Source organism: Nuphar pumila, chromosome 15, assembly GCF_984573655.1.
Source record: "Nuphar pumila chromosome 15, dmNupPumi1.hap1.1, whole genome shotgun sequence".
Classification (NCBI taxonomy): domain Eukaryota; kingdom Viridiplantae; phylum Streptophyta; class Magnoliopsida; order Nymphaeales; family Nymphaeaceae; genus Nuphar; species Nuphar pumila.
This window is the reverse complement of record NC_143263.1, coordinates 7,919,352-7,931,909: the sequence shown is the minus strand read 5'-3', so window position 1 is coordinate 7,931,909 and position 12,558 is coordinate 7,919,352. Positions and strand designations below refer to the sequence as shown.

Genomic DNA, 12,558 nt, shown 5'->3' with positions numbered 1-12,558 from the left:
TGGTGGATTATAAGTACGTATGTAATTCTCCAGTATAGATACGGCAAGGACCAAGTCATCCTCATTCTTAATGGAGCATTTTTTCAACATATTTTCCTTCATAATTAATTCTTCTATAGTGTCTTCAATTGAGGGAACTTTCCCTCGATGAAGAACGAATTTGGTGGATTCAAATTCTGACCTCAATCCATTAATGAATTGGTAAAAATATTCCGCATCTATTTAGTTTTGGCAGAGTTTTATATCTTCGAGACAATGTCATTTTGATTCAAGAAGATCTAACTCTTTTCAAAGCTCGGACAATTCATTATAGTATTCTTTAATACTCTTATACTCTTGAATCATATTCTGGATTTTGTCTTGCAAATTGCACACATATGCAATATCCTTAAGATAATACGTTCTCTTGAGATAATCTCATGTCTTATTTACATGTTCAATTTAGCAAGGCTAGAGCACCTTTTTATATCAAAACTACTAATAAGCCAAGACAATCTTGGCACGCCCCATTCTCCATTCCTTTCATTTTTTTATCATAGGTGACCATTGCCTTGTTTTTTCAACCTCCGTAAGAGGTACTTCCTTTTCACCTTCTACTTTGGTAAGGACTAGCTTGGGTTCCAGATCGGTCTCATCCACTAGGCCTCATAACCCTTTTCCCCATATGAGGTGCTTCATAATTGAAGTCCATATTATATAATTAAAATCATTGAATTTTATGGGTTTTATGGTGACATTTTCATTGTCATCCATTTTTACAAGGGCTGAAGGAGATAGAACGAGAAGAAAAGAATAAAGAGGAAGAAAGAGGAGTAAGCAAGGTGAAGGAAACGAGCACTCCACCACCAATCTATCACTTGAAAAAGCACAATCACAATCTCATGAGCCACAAGCACTCCACCAAGTAAGCACCACCAATCATTAACTTGAAACTTCAAAAAAGCACAATCATGATCTCACAAGCACTTGAATAGGAGTTACAAATGAGCTTCAACACTTTGAAGCTTTGAGCGGCATGCTTCATGATGCACCAATAAAAATATTCAGCTTGATCATCAAGCTCTGATACCATGAAAGAAAATAGTGATATTCAAATATCACCACAAAATACACAAGTGGACAATCAACAAGAGAAACACTCACAATGGAGTTCACAGACAAAACCTTCTAAGGGGTATTCTCACAAAAGAGAAAAAATATTATTTTATTAATCAAAGAAATGCAACAAAATGTATTACTACAAATGAGGGATTTCAACCCTTTTTATACATGACATGGAACACCTAAGAGACGTTGGAGCTGGTCCAACAGTTCTAAATAGAACCGTTGGACCTGCTCCAATGTCTCTATTTGACTAGTCAACATTATGTTGACTAGTTCAAATAGAACTAAAAAAACTAACTAAGAAGAAACTAAATCCTAATATTTAGTTACAATATATATATATATATATATGTGTGTGTGTGTGTACATAATATATATACATATGTATCTATGTATGTACATACAATTTAACACTTTTTATATCTGCTCATGGCCCTAAAACAAACTTTAACAATGAGAAATCTCCACATGGTCGCCCCCAGCTTGCCTATCGAAAAATTAAATATATAACAAACTTTGACAATGAGAAATATGTAATTCATGATGAATTACAATGGCAAACAAATTTTGACCTATACAGGGACTGTTGTCAATTCTATAAGAGTAGCTTTGAACAACAAAAGTGAAAGCCATATCTGCATTTAATTCCTGATAAGCGAGCTGAAAATGAGCATTTTTGCATGCTATTATATTTGTATTTTAATCACACACAACCACTAAAGAAAACCAAACTGATGGCAATCTTGCAGACCAGTTTGAACTGAAAATAATACACAAAAATAGATGGGATAAGGAAAATTTAACAAGATCAACACACCTAGAAGTGCAAGAATCTGATTTTCATACAACGTTAATTGCAATGAGCTCACAGCACAGCATTTCCCCTTTTTGGTCTTGAAAACCTTGCGAAGATTCCTAATCTGAACACATCTATAAAAAACATAGAAAATGAGGAGGATGTAAACAATTTTTCTGTGTCAAATAGAAAATACTTTAAAGAATATTATGTCAAGTATTATAGCCACGTACCTACCATCAACCTCTTGCTTCCTCATGTCCAAGCTTATTGGCTCTATAACAGGATGGTAACCACCTAAAGATTCCACATCAGTGGTTCCTTTACTTTTCCCCTCGTCATTGAAATTCTCAACCTCGGGAACAGGATTACACAATTCCTTGTCCCAGAATCTCTTGGTAAATAAGAAGTTCCATCGATAATGCACTCCATACTCCCTAGGAAGAACCTAATTGATATGCCAAATATAAATGCGGAATAAAGAGCTGCAAATGCCTATCGCTCATAAGATACAACACATGACAGGTGTACCAAACATGTGCCAACTAGTAGGATATGGAAAGCATATATTTCCACATTGAATCTCATAAACAAAGCAATGAAACACATAGAATAAGAAGAAATGCAAAAAAAGATTTCATTAAGAACAGTAGTGTGTCCATCTCATGATGGCTAAACAGCTTAAATGGATGCAAAATCCTGTGATTAAAAGATATGTAATCGACGGTGTACAAAATGGAATCACTGCACCTCGCCTGAGTCAAGACATCTTGTGCCTTGTGGCATTGCACAAATGGCTCCAAGGTGCATGCCTCGTGAGCACATGCACCATGCCTTGAGGGGGTGCCTCAGCTCTGAGGCATGCACCTCTTTAAAGGATGGTTAGACAGGATCAAAGCATCAATTCAACCATAAACTGAAATGTTAAAAAAGAAAAGGTATTATAAGAAAGAAAAAGAGAGTACAGTAAGAGACATAGGAAAGGCTCAAGTGGAAAGGAGGGTTTAGGGTTTCCAGCAGCCTTCTAACACCCCAATGACTCCTCAAAAAAAGATTCCAACAAACTTCGGTGGCTTTGACAACCTTGGACCACTTAACTTGCTGTGACTCCAGATATATAATTTTTTCCTTTTTTTGAAAAGGTGCAAAATCTGTCATTTAAGGGAGAAACCCCATTTACAAGATGAGGAAAAACATCTTGATCTTATGCCAAAATTTTATTGTTTGTGCCATTCTTTTGCTCTTCTCTGCATGCACATTTTGCAAGATATGCACAACACACACTACATATACAGGGTACACACTATGGATTATAAAGTGATTATCTTGCATAAATTCTGGTGTATGTATTGTCTGTACTGCAAATTAGAGAAATTAAAAACTTCTAAATTCCTTTTCTTTTCTTTAAGTTACTCTAATTTTTAAAATCTTGTCCACTCTCAAGTTTAGATATGACAAAAAAGTAAAGCACCAGCAGGAGAATAACAAAACTAAAATTTCAATTCCAACAAACAGCCAGTACGTGAGGGCATGTACATCACAATCACTGATCCCAAATAACTAAGGGTGGCATTTCTAGAATAAAGGACAAACTGACCGGCAAAATAAATTTTGTGAGGCCTTGTCCCAATGTTGATGAGCATACAAGGGATTTATTTCACATGCAAGCACACAATGAACATATAACCACTGAAGGGATAAGCCCCCTTAATGATTCAGCAAGTGGATCTAAGGAATGATTATGAAAGGCTGGATTGAAATGTATTGATCATGTTATGGTTATTTATCGGTCATTCTTCCTTAAATATACATTCATTTCTATCAATTTCTTCTGTAATCATCTTAATATTTATTTGCAAGGCTGTGTGTTAGGCTTTGAGGCATATTCTTCATGAAGATTTGTCAGAACAATGATCCAGACAAAACTAGATTGGTGGAGACAATTAAAATTGCAAAAGAAATCTCAGTCACAGTCTTCAAAAGAAAATGTATGAGCTTTTCCATCTTAGCAAAGTTTGTTACGAATAGACGTGTTGACAAGTAGAGGTATTTTAGTCTTTCAAGTTATAACAGAGTATACCTGTATATGTTGAATTTGAGCAAAGGTATTTTTGTACATCAAAATAACTTAATATAAGAAGAGGAGAACCCTAATCCTGTGGGACGTCCTCTCATTCTCTTGGCAGCCATTCTATTGCAAATTTCTCTGCAGGTTGCACGTCTTCTCGTGGTATCAGAGCAGGTTCGAGTATAAGCCCTCATCAAATCAAAAACTGTTGATGAACAGCATCTACTTCTTTCAAATACGTTAAATCCTTTTCTTCTTCTCCTCTTCTTTATTCATCCAATCAGATCTGAACCAATCTATTCCAGATCTGGTCGTGTCCTTTCCTCTAGAGTCCTAAACCTGTTTTCTTGATTAGATCGAAATCATAAGTCGAATCTGATCGTTTCTAATCAGATCTGATTCATATCAGGTCTGATTTTTGTTTCTGATCAGATCTGATTCATATCAGGTCTGATCTCTGCTTTGTCTGTTTTTTCCTACTTTACCCTGTTCACCCTGATCAGATCTGAATCATAACAAGATCCGATCAGACTCTAATCAGATCTGAGTCCATATCAGATCTGATCTCTCTCTAATCATACTTGAGTCCATATTCTTGAAAGGCAGCACTATCGTTCCAAAAAAAAAAAGGGAAAAGGAACGACTATAAAAAAAAAGGACCGTGATTCAAAAAAAAAAGGAAGCTGCCATTGCTGACATCATTCCTACTTTCTCTCTTTCGTCATTTTCTGATTTGATTCATTTGTTGATTTACTTTTGATCAGATTCTTTCTTTCGTTATTCATTTGCTGATTTACTTTTGATCAGATTCTTTCTTTCGTTATTTTCCGTTCAATCTCCCTGTGTTACAATGTCTTTCCAAAATTCCAACATCAATTCCTCATTCCTTAATCAGCTTGTTTTTTACAAGCTGGACTCCTCAAACTTTATAACCTGGAAAAAGCAGATTATACCGTTCATTAGCAGTCTTGACTTGTTGGGGCATCTTGATGGGACTCTTCCTATGCCTGATGAATATGTTGCAACCTCAGATGCAAAATAAGGGCAGTCAGCTACAAAGAATCCAGCGTATTCTGCTTGGAAAAGAATGATCAATCTGTTGTTGCCTTTATTACAGCAATTTTATCAAAGGAAGTCTTACTGCAGGTTTCAACAAGAGTTTCAGCTTGCGAGTTGTGGCTCACACTTCACCATTGGTTCGAGCAGATTTCTACCTCAAAGATCTATTATTTGAAAGGAGAATTTGTTGAACCGAAACGTGGAGATTCTCATGTCATTGAATATCTCAATCAAATCAAATCTATCACAGATCAATTAGCTGTTATTGAATCTTCCATATCTGATGAGGATATTTGCATAAAGACCATTAGGGGATTAGGGCCTGAATATAACATACTCGTTACCATGTATACTGGCATAAGTCCCCGACCAAACTTTGATCAGCTCCACAGCAAACTTCAGGAACATGAAGTGATGTTTCATATATCAGCCAATGTCAACAAGGAACCAGTGTCTTATCAGCATGAAGTTCTTTTCACATGGCATGCCAAACCAAGAACACCAGAATCAAGTAAAGGTAGAGGCAAACAAAACGGGCGCGGCTCAGGTGTCATACCTACTCCCTCAAGTCCCAGACCAAATGGCCTCACGTGTCAGATATGCGGGACACGTGGTCATACTAGTTCAGATTGCTACTGGAGGTACGTGTCTTTCTATCATCCGCCTGCAGTTCTCATCCCTGCACGTTTCAGAGCCTTAGCAGCTACTGGTCTTCCTCCAAGACCATGTGCACCATCATATATGGCTCCCGGATATATCACACCTCGATCTCAAACATCAGCCTATCCTCCCCAAGTCGAAGCCCATGATCTTGACACTATGGGTGCTGGTTTCCACAACTTAAGTGTGAACCAAAATCCTCTTGCAAATACTTGGGCAGCACCAGTCAATTCATTTTCTCCATGGACATCAACGAGCAACACATCGGGGGCATCACATAGGCAGCATTCTGACACTTGATACCTTGATTCCGGGGTTGCACATCATGTGATTGGCGATTCAAGTAAGGTTCTTAATGAAGTTTCTTATCATGGCATGGGTCGAATAGTCACTGGTGATGGAGGACACCACCACATCACTCATGTGGGGACAACAGTTGTTTCCACAAGTTTTGTCATTATACATCTCCTAAACACTTTTTTTGTTCCCGGTATTAAACTTAATCTCATTTCAGTTGCTCAACTTTGTGATCAGTCTAAATCTTACATTTCCTTTACCCTGTCTTCCGTTTCTGTGAAGGACCTTCACATGAATCGAATGTTCACTGAGGGAAGGAGATGTGGGAATCTCTATGTCATCAGTGAATCTCATCTTTTGTCATCCTTTAGTCCAGTTTTTATGCCTGCTGTTGAGAGTCAGAATAAAGAAGCTAAGTTGTGGCATGTCATTGCAATTTCAATTTTCTTAGTGTTTTATGTAATAAGAATCTTGTTTCCTTGAAAAAAAAGATTTCCATAACTTCATCCATTTGTTCATCCTGTCAAATTTGTAATAGCCATGAGCTCTCCCTTGGAAAATATAATAAAAGATCTTTTTTTTCCTTTGAGTTAATTCATATTGATTTCTGGGGACCTGCTCCCGTTCTCTCTTTTTCTAAATCCCGATATTATGTTACCATTATATGATTTCAGTACATATACTTGGATCTTTTTTCTTAAATTTAAGGATCAAGTACTTTCTACATTCCAAAGTTTTAAGAATTATGTTGAAAATCACTTTTTCCGCAAAATCCTTACCCTAAGGATTGATGGTGTCACATCACAATTTCTCCGTGATAATGGCATCTTGCATGAGATGTGTTGTCCTAAAACGGCAGAACAAAATGGTGTTGTTGAGTGTAAACACCGGCATATAGTTGAAACCGCCCTTATTATGATGGTTGAGTCCAGCCTTAGGACTGAATTATGGACAGAAACATTTCATACTGCCACTTTTCTTATCAATTGAATGCCTTTGGCAAATCTGAATGGTCATACGCCTTAATCCTTGATGTTTGAGGAAGAGTCAGATTATTCGCACATTAAGGTGTTGGGTGGAATATGTTATGTTCACATCCATAAGACTCTTCGAGACAAGTTTGCTCCAAGAGCAATAATCTGCCAGTTTGTTGGTAACGATGATGAGTATAAGGGCTATAGATGCTTTGATCATGTTTCTTGTAAACCGATCATTTCATGAGATGTTTTTATGAGAACAGGATGGAAAATTGCAGCATTGATTCTAACTGTATTTAGTCACATAGATTGACTGCCTTTTGGCCTTCCTTCCATGATGCCTATGCCAGCGAAAATAGCATTTCAACACATCAGTCTGACCAAAGGCAGTGTATACTTGTGCCTACCGATAGCCAAGGCAGCACATCGTAGATACCCCAAGCTGAACATGTTCACTCTTCTTCTAATCTGTTGTTACACCATGAGTTCCCTCGGTTTCGAAATATATACAGCAGACGCAAACAATCTGCACCTGAGAGAGGTGACATGCATACTGAATTCTATTCATAACCGAACTATATACAACCCAAAATAGACGTGTTCACAAGTAGGGGTATTTTAGTCTTTCAAGTTATAACAGAGTATACGTGTATATGTTGTATTTGAGCAAGGATATTTTTGTACATCAAAATAACTTAATATAAGAAGAGGATAACCCTAATCCTGTGGGATGTTCTCTCATTCTCTTGGCTGTCATTCTATTGCAAATCTCTTTGCAGGTCGCACGTCTTCTCAAAGTTATTGTCTTAGCTCGAAACAAATTTATGGTCATCTTGCCATCCAATCGATAATGAATATGCACGAAGAAAGTCTACATACCAAAACAAAAAGTACAGTTTTCTTAATTAAACAAGGCCTCTTTTTGAGTTTTTAAGCATCACCATATTGATCGCTACCTATTTCCAGAATACCATGGCTAAAAAAGGATCCGAGAGCAACCCATTTTGTTGAAAACCAGGGATAATTTGGACCTTAGAATTTGGATGCACGATAAAATGTTCTAGTGACTGGAATCAGAGGGGACTACCCATCCCAACTGCTCATCCGAACAGATGCCGAATCCCTAAAAGCTTCCAAAACAAACTCCAAAATATCCATGTTCATATATTCATTCATACATACCTGAAAGCTTCTTCATTTTTTTTTCTCTCAGAGAAACCGCTCCAGAATCAAAGACCTAGTCACGCCGGCTGCCGTACTTACGGTTCTTCATAGATACATACATATGTAGTTTTCCATCCCTATGCTGAAAATATTCTATTCTAGCACTAAAATGGACTGAAATCAGGGTATGGCCACCCCTACCAGCTGATGCAATCCATGCCCAATCCATCCATTCTAGCGTCCAAAAGCTTCCAGAAAAGGTCTTCACACAAATTCTACAAGATGCAGCTTTAAGCACACATACAATTATACAATAAAAAACATAATCATATTTATGCATGTATAAATGTCAGTCTCACTGTACATGTGAGTTACTTTTAGCAAAAAATACTGAACTGAACTATGTTTATAAACAGAAAAATCATCGACTACGAAATACATCAAATAGCAGACATTAAAGGCAAAAGGACTTTTCAAAAGGCTTAAAAAACGTAAAACAAATTTATCAACAGTTAGAAAACCTTATGTTCTAAAGGGTGAATGCTTGAGAAATGCAATAACAGTTCACAAACATCTAAGAATATTCAACAGAATGAAAATTATAGTTATGGCTTCACCTGCAAGTTGCACAAAAAAGATCAGTATTGAAAATCTGGCACAATAAGTTAATCTGCGATAGCACAAGGTCATAACAGTAATATTTCGCCTATAACACAGAAATATTCATAAAAAATAGAACTAAATTTTTTAAGAGAACTACCTTGTCCAGGTATAACCCAATGACACAGTACAAAACTGAATCAAGAATAAGCATGCAGAGGCAGATGAGAAAATTCACTCCAGATGAAGCCTGCACGTTAGCAGCAATAAAGCCTTGAGAGTTATATTTATCAGCAGAACGATTGTCACACTGGATTTACTTTAACATAACCTACCCTCCAAATGTTGCTCCAACGAACTCCAACATGTGCACGCTCATAATCAGCGAAGTTCACTGTTCCAAGTGCAAAAGCAGTAGGAGAAAGCAAGGATGCCATGATCTTCAATATCCTAAACCAAAGAAAAAGAAATGAAAAGAAACAAGACCAACTCACAAATTTCCTTTGTCACTAACGAAAAGGACAATTAGAGAAGAAAATTGAGTATAAGCTTAAAATTAGATATACACTAACATGGGAGTAGCAGGATCATTGACTGTGTAATAAGGAAAGAATGCTCCAAGGAATGATAGAGTCCCCACTGCCACAGCTGTTTTTGCTCTTGAGAAGAATGTCGAGATCAGAAAAGAAAGCATGATTGCACTATACCCAAACAAGAAAAAATATGCGAACACCACAGTTTTGTCACTGTACTGAAAAAGGGTGCTCATTGTGCAGCAGGTGATGATTGCTGCTGACACTGCAAACTGTACCCAAAAAAACAAATATAAGGGATCCTTCTATAAAGATTTCTAAACACTGTGCATTGGAAAACCTGAAAAGCACATTAAGAAAATGTCTTTCTCAGATCACATGCAGACACAAAAGCAAATAAAAATGAAATGCTGAAAATCTGAAAAGCATATTAAAATTATTTCTTTCTCATTACACATATACATACAAACAGAAAAAGAGAAAGCTATCCAACATGGATACTTCAGCATGCGCAGCATACCCACGTTGACTGTAAGATCTCGTGTTTTCAGATCTTAGTCGCTTCATGAAAACTTGGAAATTTGGCTGTCTGGTAGGAAAATCGTTTGAGGCTCGAGTTTTAGACCAAGGTCTTAGAGTTTGGGTTTAACCCAAGTCTTAGCATCAGGGTCTAGGCAAGCCAATCGAAGTGTGGCAAAGAGTTTTAATTTCAACCTTTAAATTCAAGCGAAATTCAAGCGACATTTGGGTTATTTTCGGACGAAATTCGGAATTTGATATTCATGTAATATATCATTGGATGCGTCTCGAAATTCTGAGTGCAATGGTATTTTACTTTTTCAAATCCGAGTTTGGGTTGGCCCAGAAATCACGTTTTTCTAAAATTTTAGCAGTTTGTTGGAACGGATCCGAAATTGGATCGGATTGAATCCAAGGTGTAGGATCCAAATTTTTATGGATTTGGGTCCTAGTTAGGTCCTATAAAAATCTGGAGTTGATATAAGTCTTAATCCAAATCTTGTATGAGTATGGGTTTGGATCTTGGATCTTGCATCCGGATCCGATCCAAAATCCAAGCTTAACAATTTTTATGACTCTAAATTCAGCTGGGAGCTTTAAATTGGGGTTATTATCATATAAAAAGTCTCTAGGGTCAACATGACCAATTTTGGGAACTTTTGAATACCTATTAATAAGTAAATTCAAAAAAATATATTTATTAAATTAATGATTTTTATTAATTTCGGGAATAGAGTTAAGAGGGTTTAGGGTTAGCCCTCTTCCCTAATTAAAAAGGGTATAGAGGATTCCATACCTTTTAGGATTAGGAGGTCAAATAGTCAACCAAATGTTAATTAGTGAAGGAGTCTAAGAAGTTTTGGAAACTCCCTAATGTGGGAGACCCAAATCTGGAAACCCACTAAAGAGTTTTCAGCTTTAAATAGGAGAAGGAAGGGAGGGGCGGCAGCCCTTTCTCTTTCTTTTGGCTGGAAAAAAAAAAAAACAGGAAAAAGAAAAAGAAGAAGAGAGAGAGAGAGAAAGAAGAGAAAGCAAAGAAGAGTGAAGGAGGTAGAAGAGGAGGTTGGAAGCTTCGAAGCTCAGCCCACACGCCCTCCACAGCCTCTATTCTCCTTTGTTTTCCAAAAAGGTACGGGTACTCCTTCTTGAAACGAATGAGAAATAGGGTAAAGATGGGATTTTCCATGCATCTTTTGATGGAAATCCATAGAGGAACAATGGACCTTCGATTTCCATCGTTATCCCGTTTCGTATAGGCTGTATTTTTGTTGTTCCAGAAAAAATATATATATATATAGATATATATATATGATATACTAGGGGGCAGTTTTGCAAAATAGGTGTTTTGCTGTTGTTTTTTACAGCATACACAGGTCCAATCTGGACCTGTGTACATGTTTTGGACCCAGCCGACAGGGTTGGCTGGGCTGGGTATCTTCTTTAAAAAGAAAATTCCAGTTTTGTGGGGTAGGTGGTGCTGCTGTTGTTGACAGCATACACAGGTCCAAACTGGACCTGTGTACATGCTGTTGGACCCAGCCGACAGGGTCGGCTGGGGCAGGTGTGTGTTCTCTAAAAGAAAAAAAAAACAAAGTTTTATGCAGTAATAAAAAACCAGTTTTTGTGGGGTAGGTTTTGCTGTCGTCTTTGACAGCCTACACAGGTCCAAACTGGACCTGTGTGTATGCTTTTGGACCCAGCCGACAGGGTCGGCTGGGCTGGGTGTTTTCCCCTTTTACAAAAAAAAAAAAAACACATGATATTTTTAGCAGGCAGTTTTGCGTAAATAAAATTTTTATGCTGTTGTTGTTGACAGCATACACAGGCCCACACTGGGCCTGTGTATATGCTGTTAAGCCCAGCCAACAAGATCGGCTGGGCTGGGCAGGGTTGTAACAAAAACATTTTAAAAAAAAAATCAATTTTCTTGTAACAGGTATGCTGTTATTCTTTTTGACAGCATACACAGGCCCAAACTGGGCCTGTGTACATGCTGGTGGACCTAGCCGACAGGGTCGGCTGGGCTGGGCATTGTCCCTTTCAAAAAAAAAAATATTTACGAAATCTGTTTTTTTTTTTTGGGGGGGTTCGACTGATTGGTTGGCTGGCTGGCAGCCGGCCGAGTGGCGCTCGGCTGACTGCCAGCTGTTGGCTGAGCCGACAGGCCCAGCCAAGTGATTGGCTGGGTGCGGTACTAGTTTTGGCAGGATCGGGGCAGGCCCAGTCGACCCAGTCGATTGGGGACTGACTTGGAGCCTTGGGCATTGGAAACAAATTTTTATATATGTATTTTTCTGCATAGTCGGGGTTTTCTTGACAGCCTACACAGGCCCAGCTGGGCCTGTGAATGTGCTGTCAGGCCCAGCCGACAGGGTCGGCTGGACTGCGCTGTTAGATACATAATTTTTCTCATGTGGGTATTGTAGCCTGCTAGTGACATAAGTGTGTTAAATTATGAAAACAGGGCTGGTAGCGATTAGTAAAGTTAGGATTTTAAATCTCTTACTGCATGTTAAACCTTGGGAATAAGTCATGTACCTGAAATTTTAATTTCCACATATGTTAGGCGTTGATGTGGTTCATATGTGTGTTGGAATATGCTTACACCTTACTCCATGACAAAGTTGTTTTGAGTGCTTACCTAATGATGGACTTAACAGGTGCGGTTGCATATACATAAACACATAAATGCTCTTTTGTTCATCTCATTACAATTCATGATTAGAACCATATATGGTGATAATTGCATAAAGATGCATGCATGCACATACCATGCATATG

The 12,558-nt window shown here is 37.8% G+C and overlaps 1 protein-coding gene across 5 annotated transcripts in view; it reads right to left on the bottom strand.

The window, feature by feature from the left end:
- ABCA1 (ATP-binding cassette A1) overlaps positions 1-12,558 on the bottom strand; it is a 198,441-nt gene that overhangs the window by 142,233 nt on the left and 43,650 nt on the right. For all 5 annotated transcript variants that reach the window (XR_016428135.1, XR_016428136.1, XM_089990662.1 and 2 more), the window contains 5 exons: positions 9,298-9,530; positions 9,061-9,175; positions 8,886-8,975; positions 2,134-2,348; positions 1,922-2,034 (listed from right to left, as the gene is read on the bottom strand). Coding sequence is in view for 3 of the 5 variants with exons in the window: in XM_089990662.1 (XP_089846788.1) it covers positions 1,922-2,034; positions 2,134-2,348; positions 8,886-8,975; positions 9,061-9,175; positions 9,298-9,530 (766 nt within the window). In the remaining 2 variants the exon portion in view is untranslated. The remainder of the gene's footprint in view (positions 1-1,921; positions 2,035-2,133; positions 2,349-8,885; positions 8,976-9,060; positions 9,176-9,297; positions 9,531-12,558) is intronic.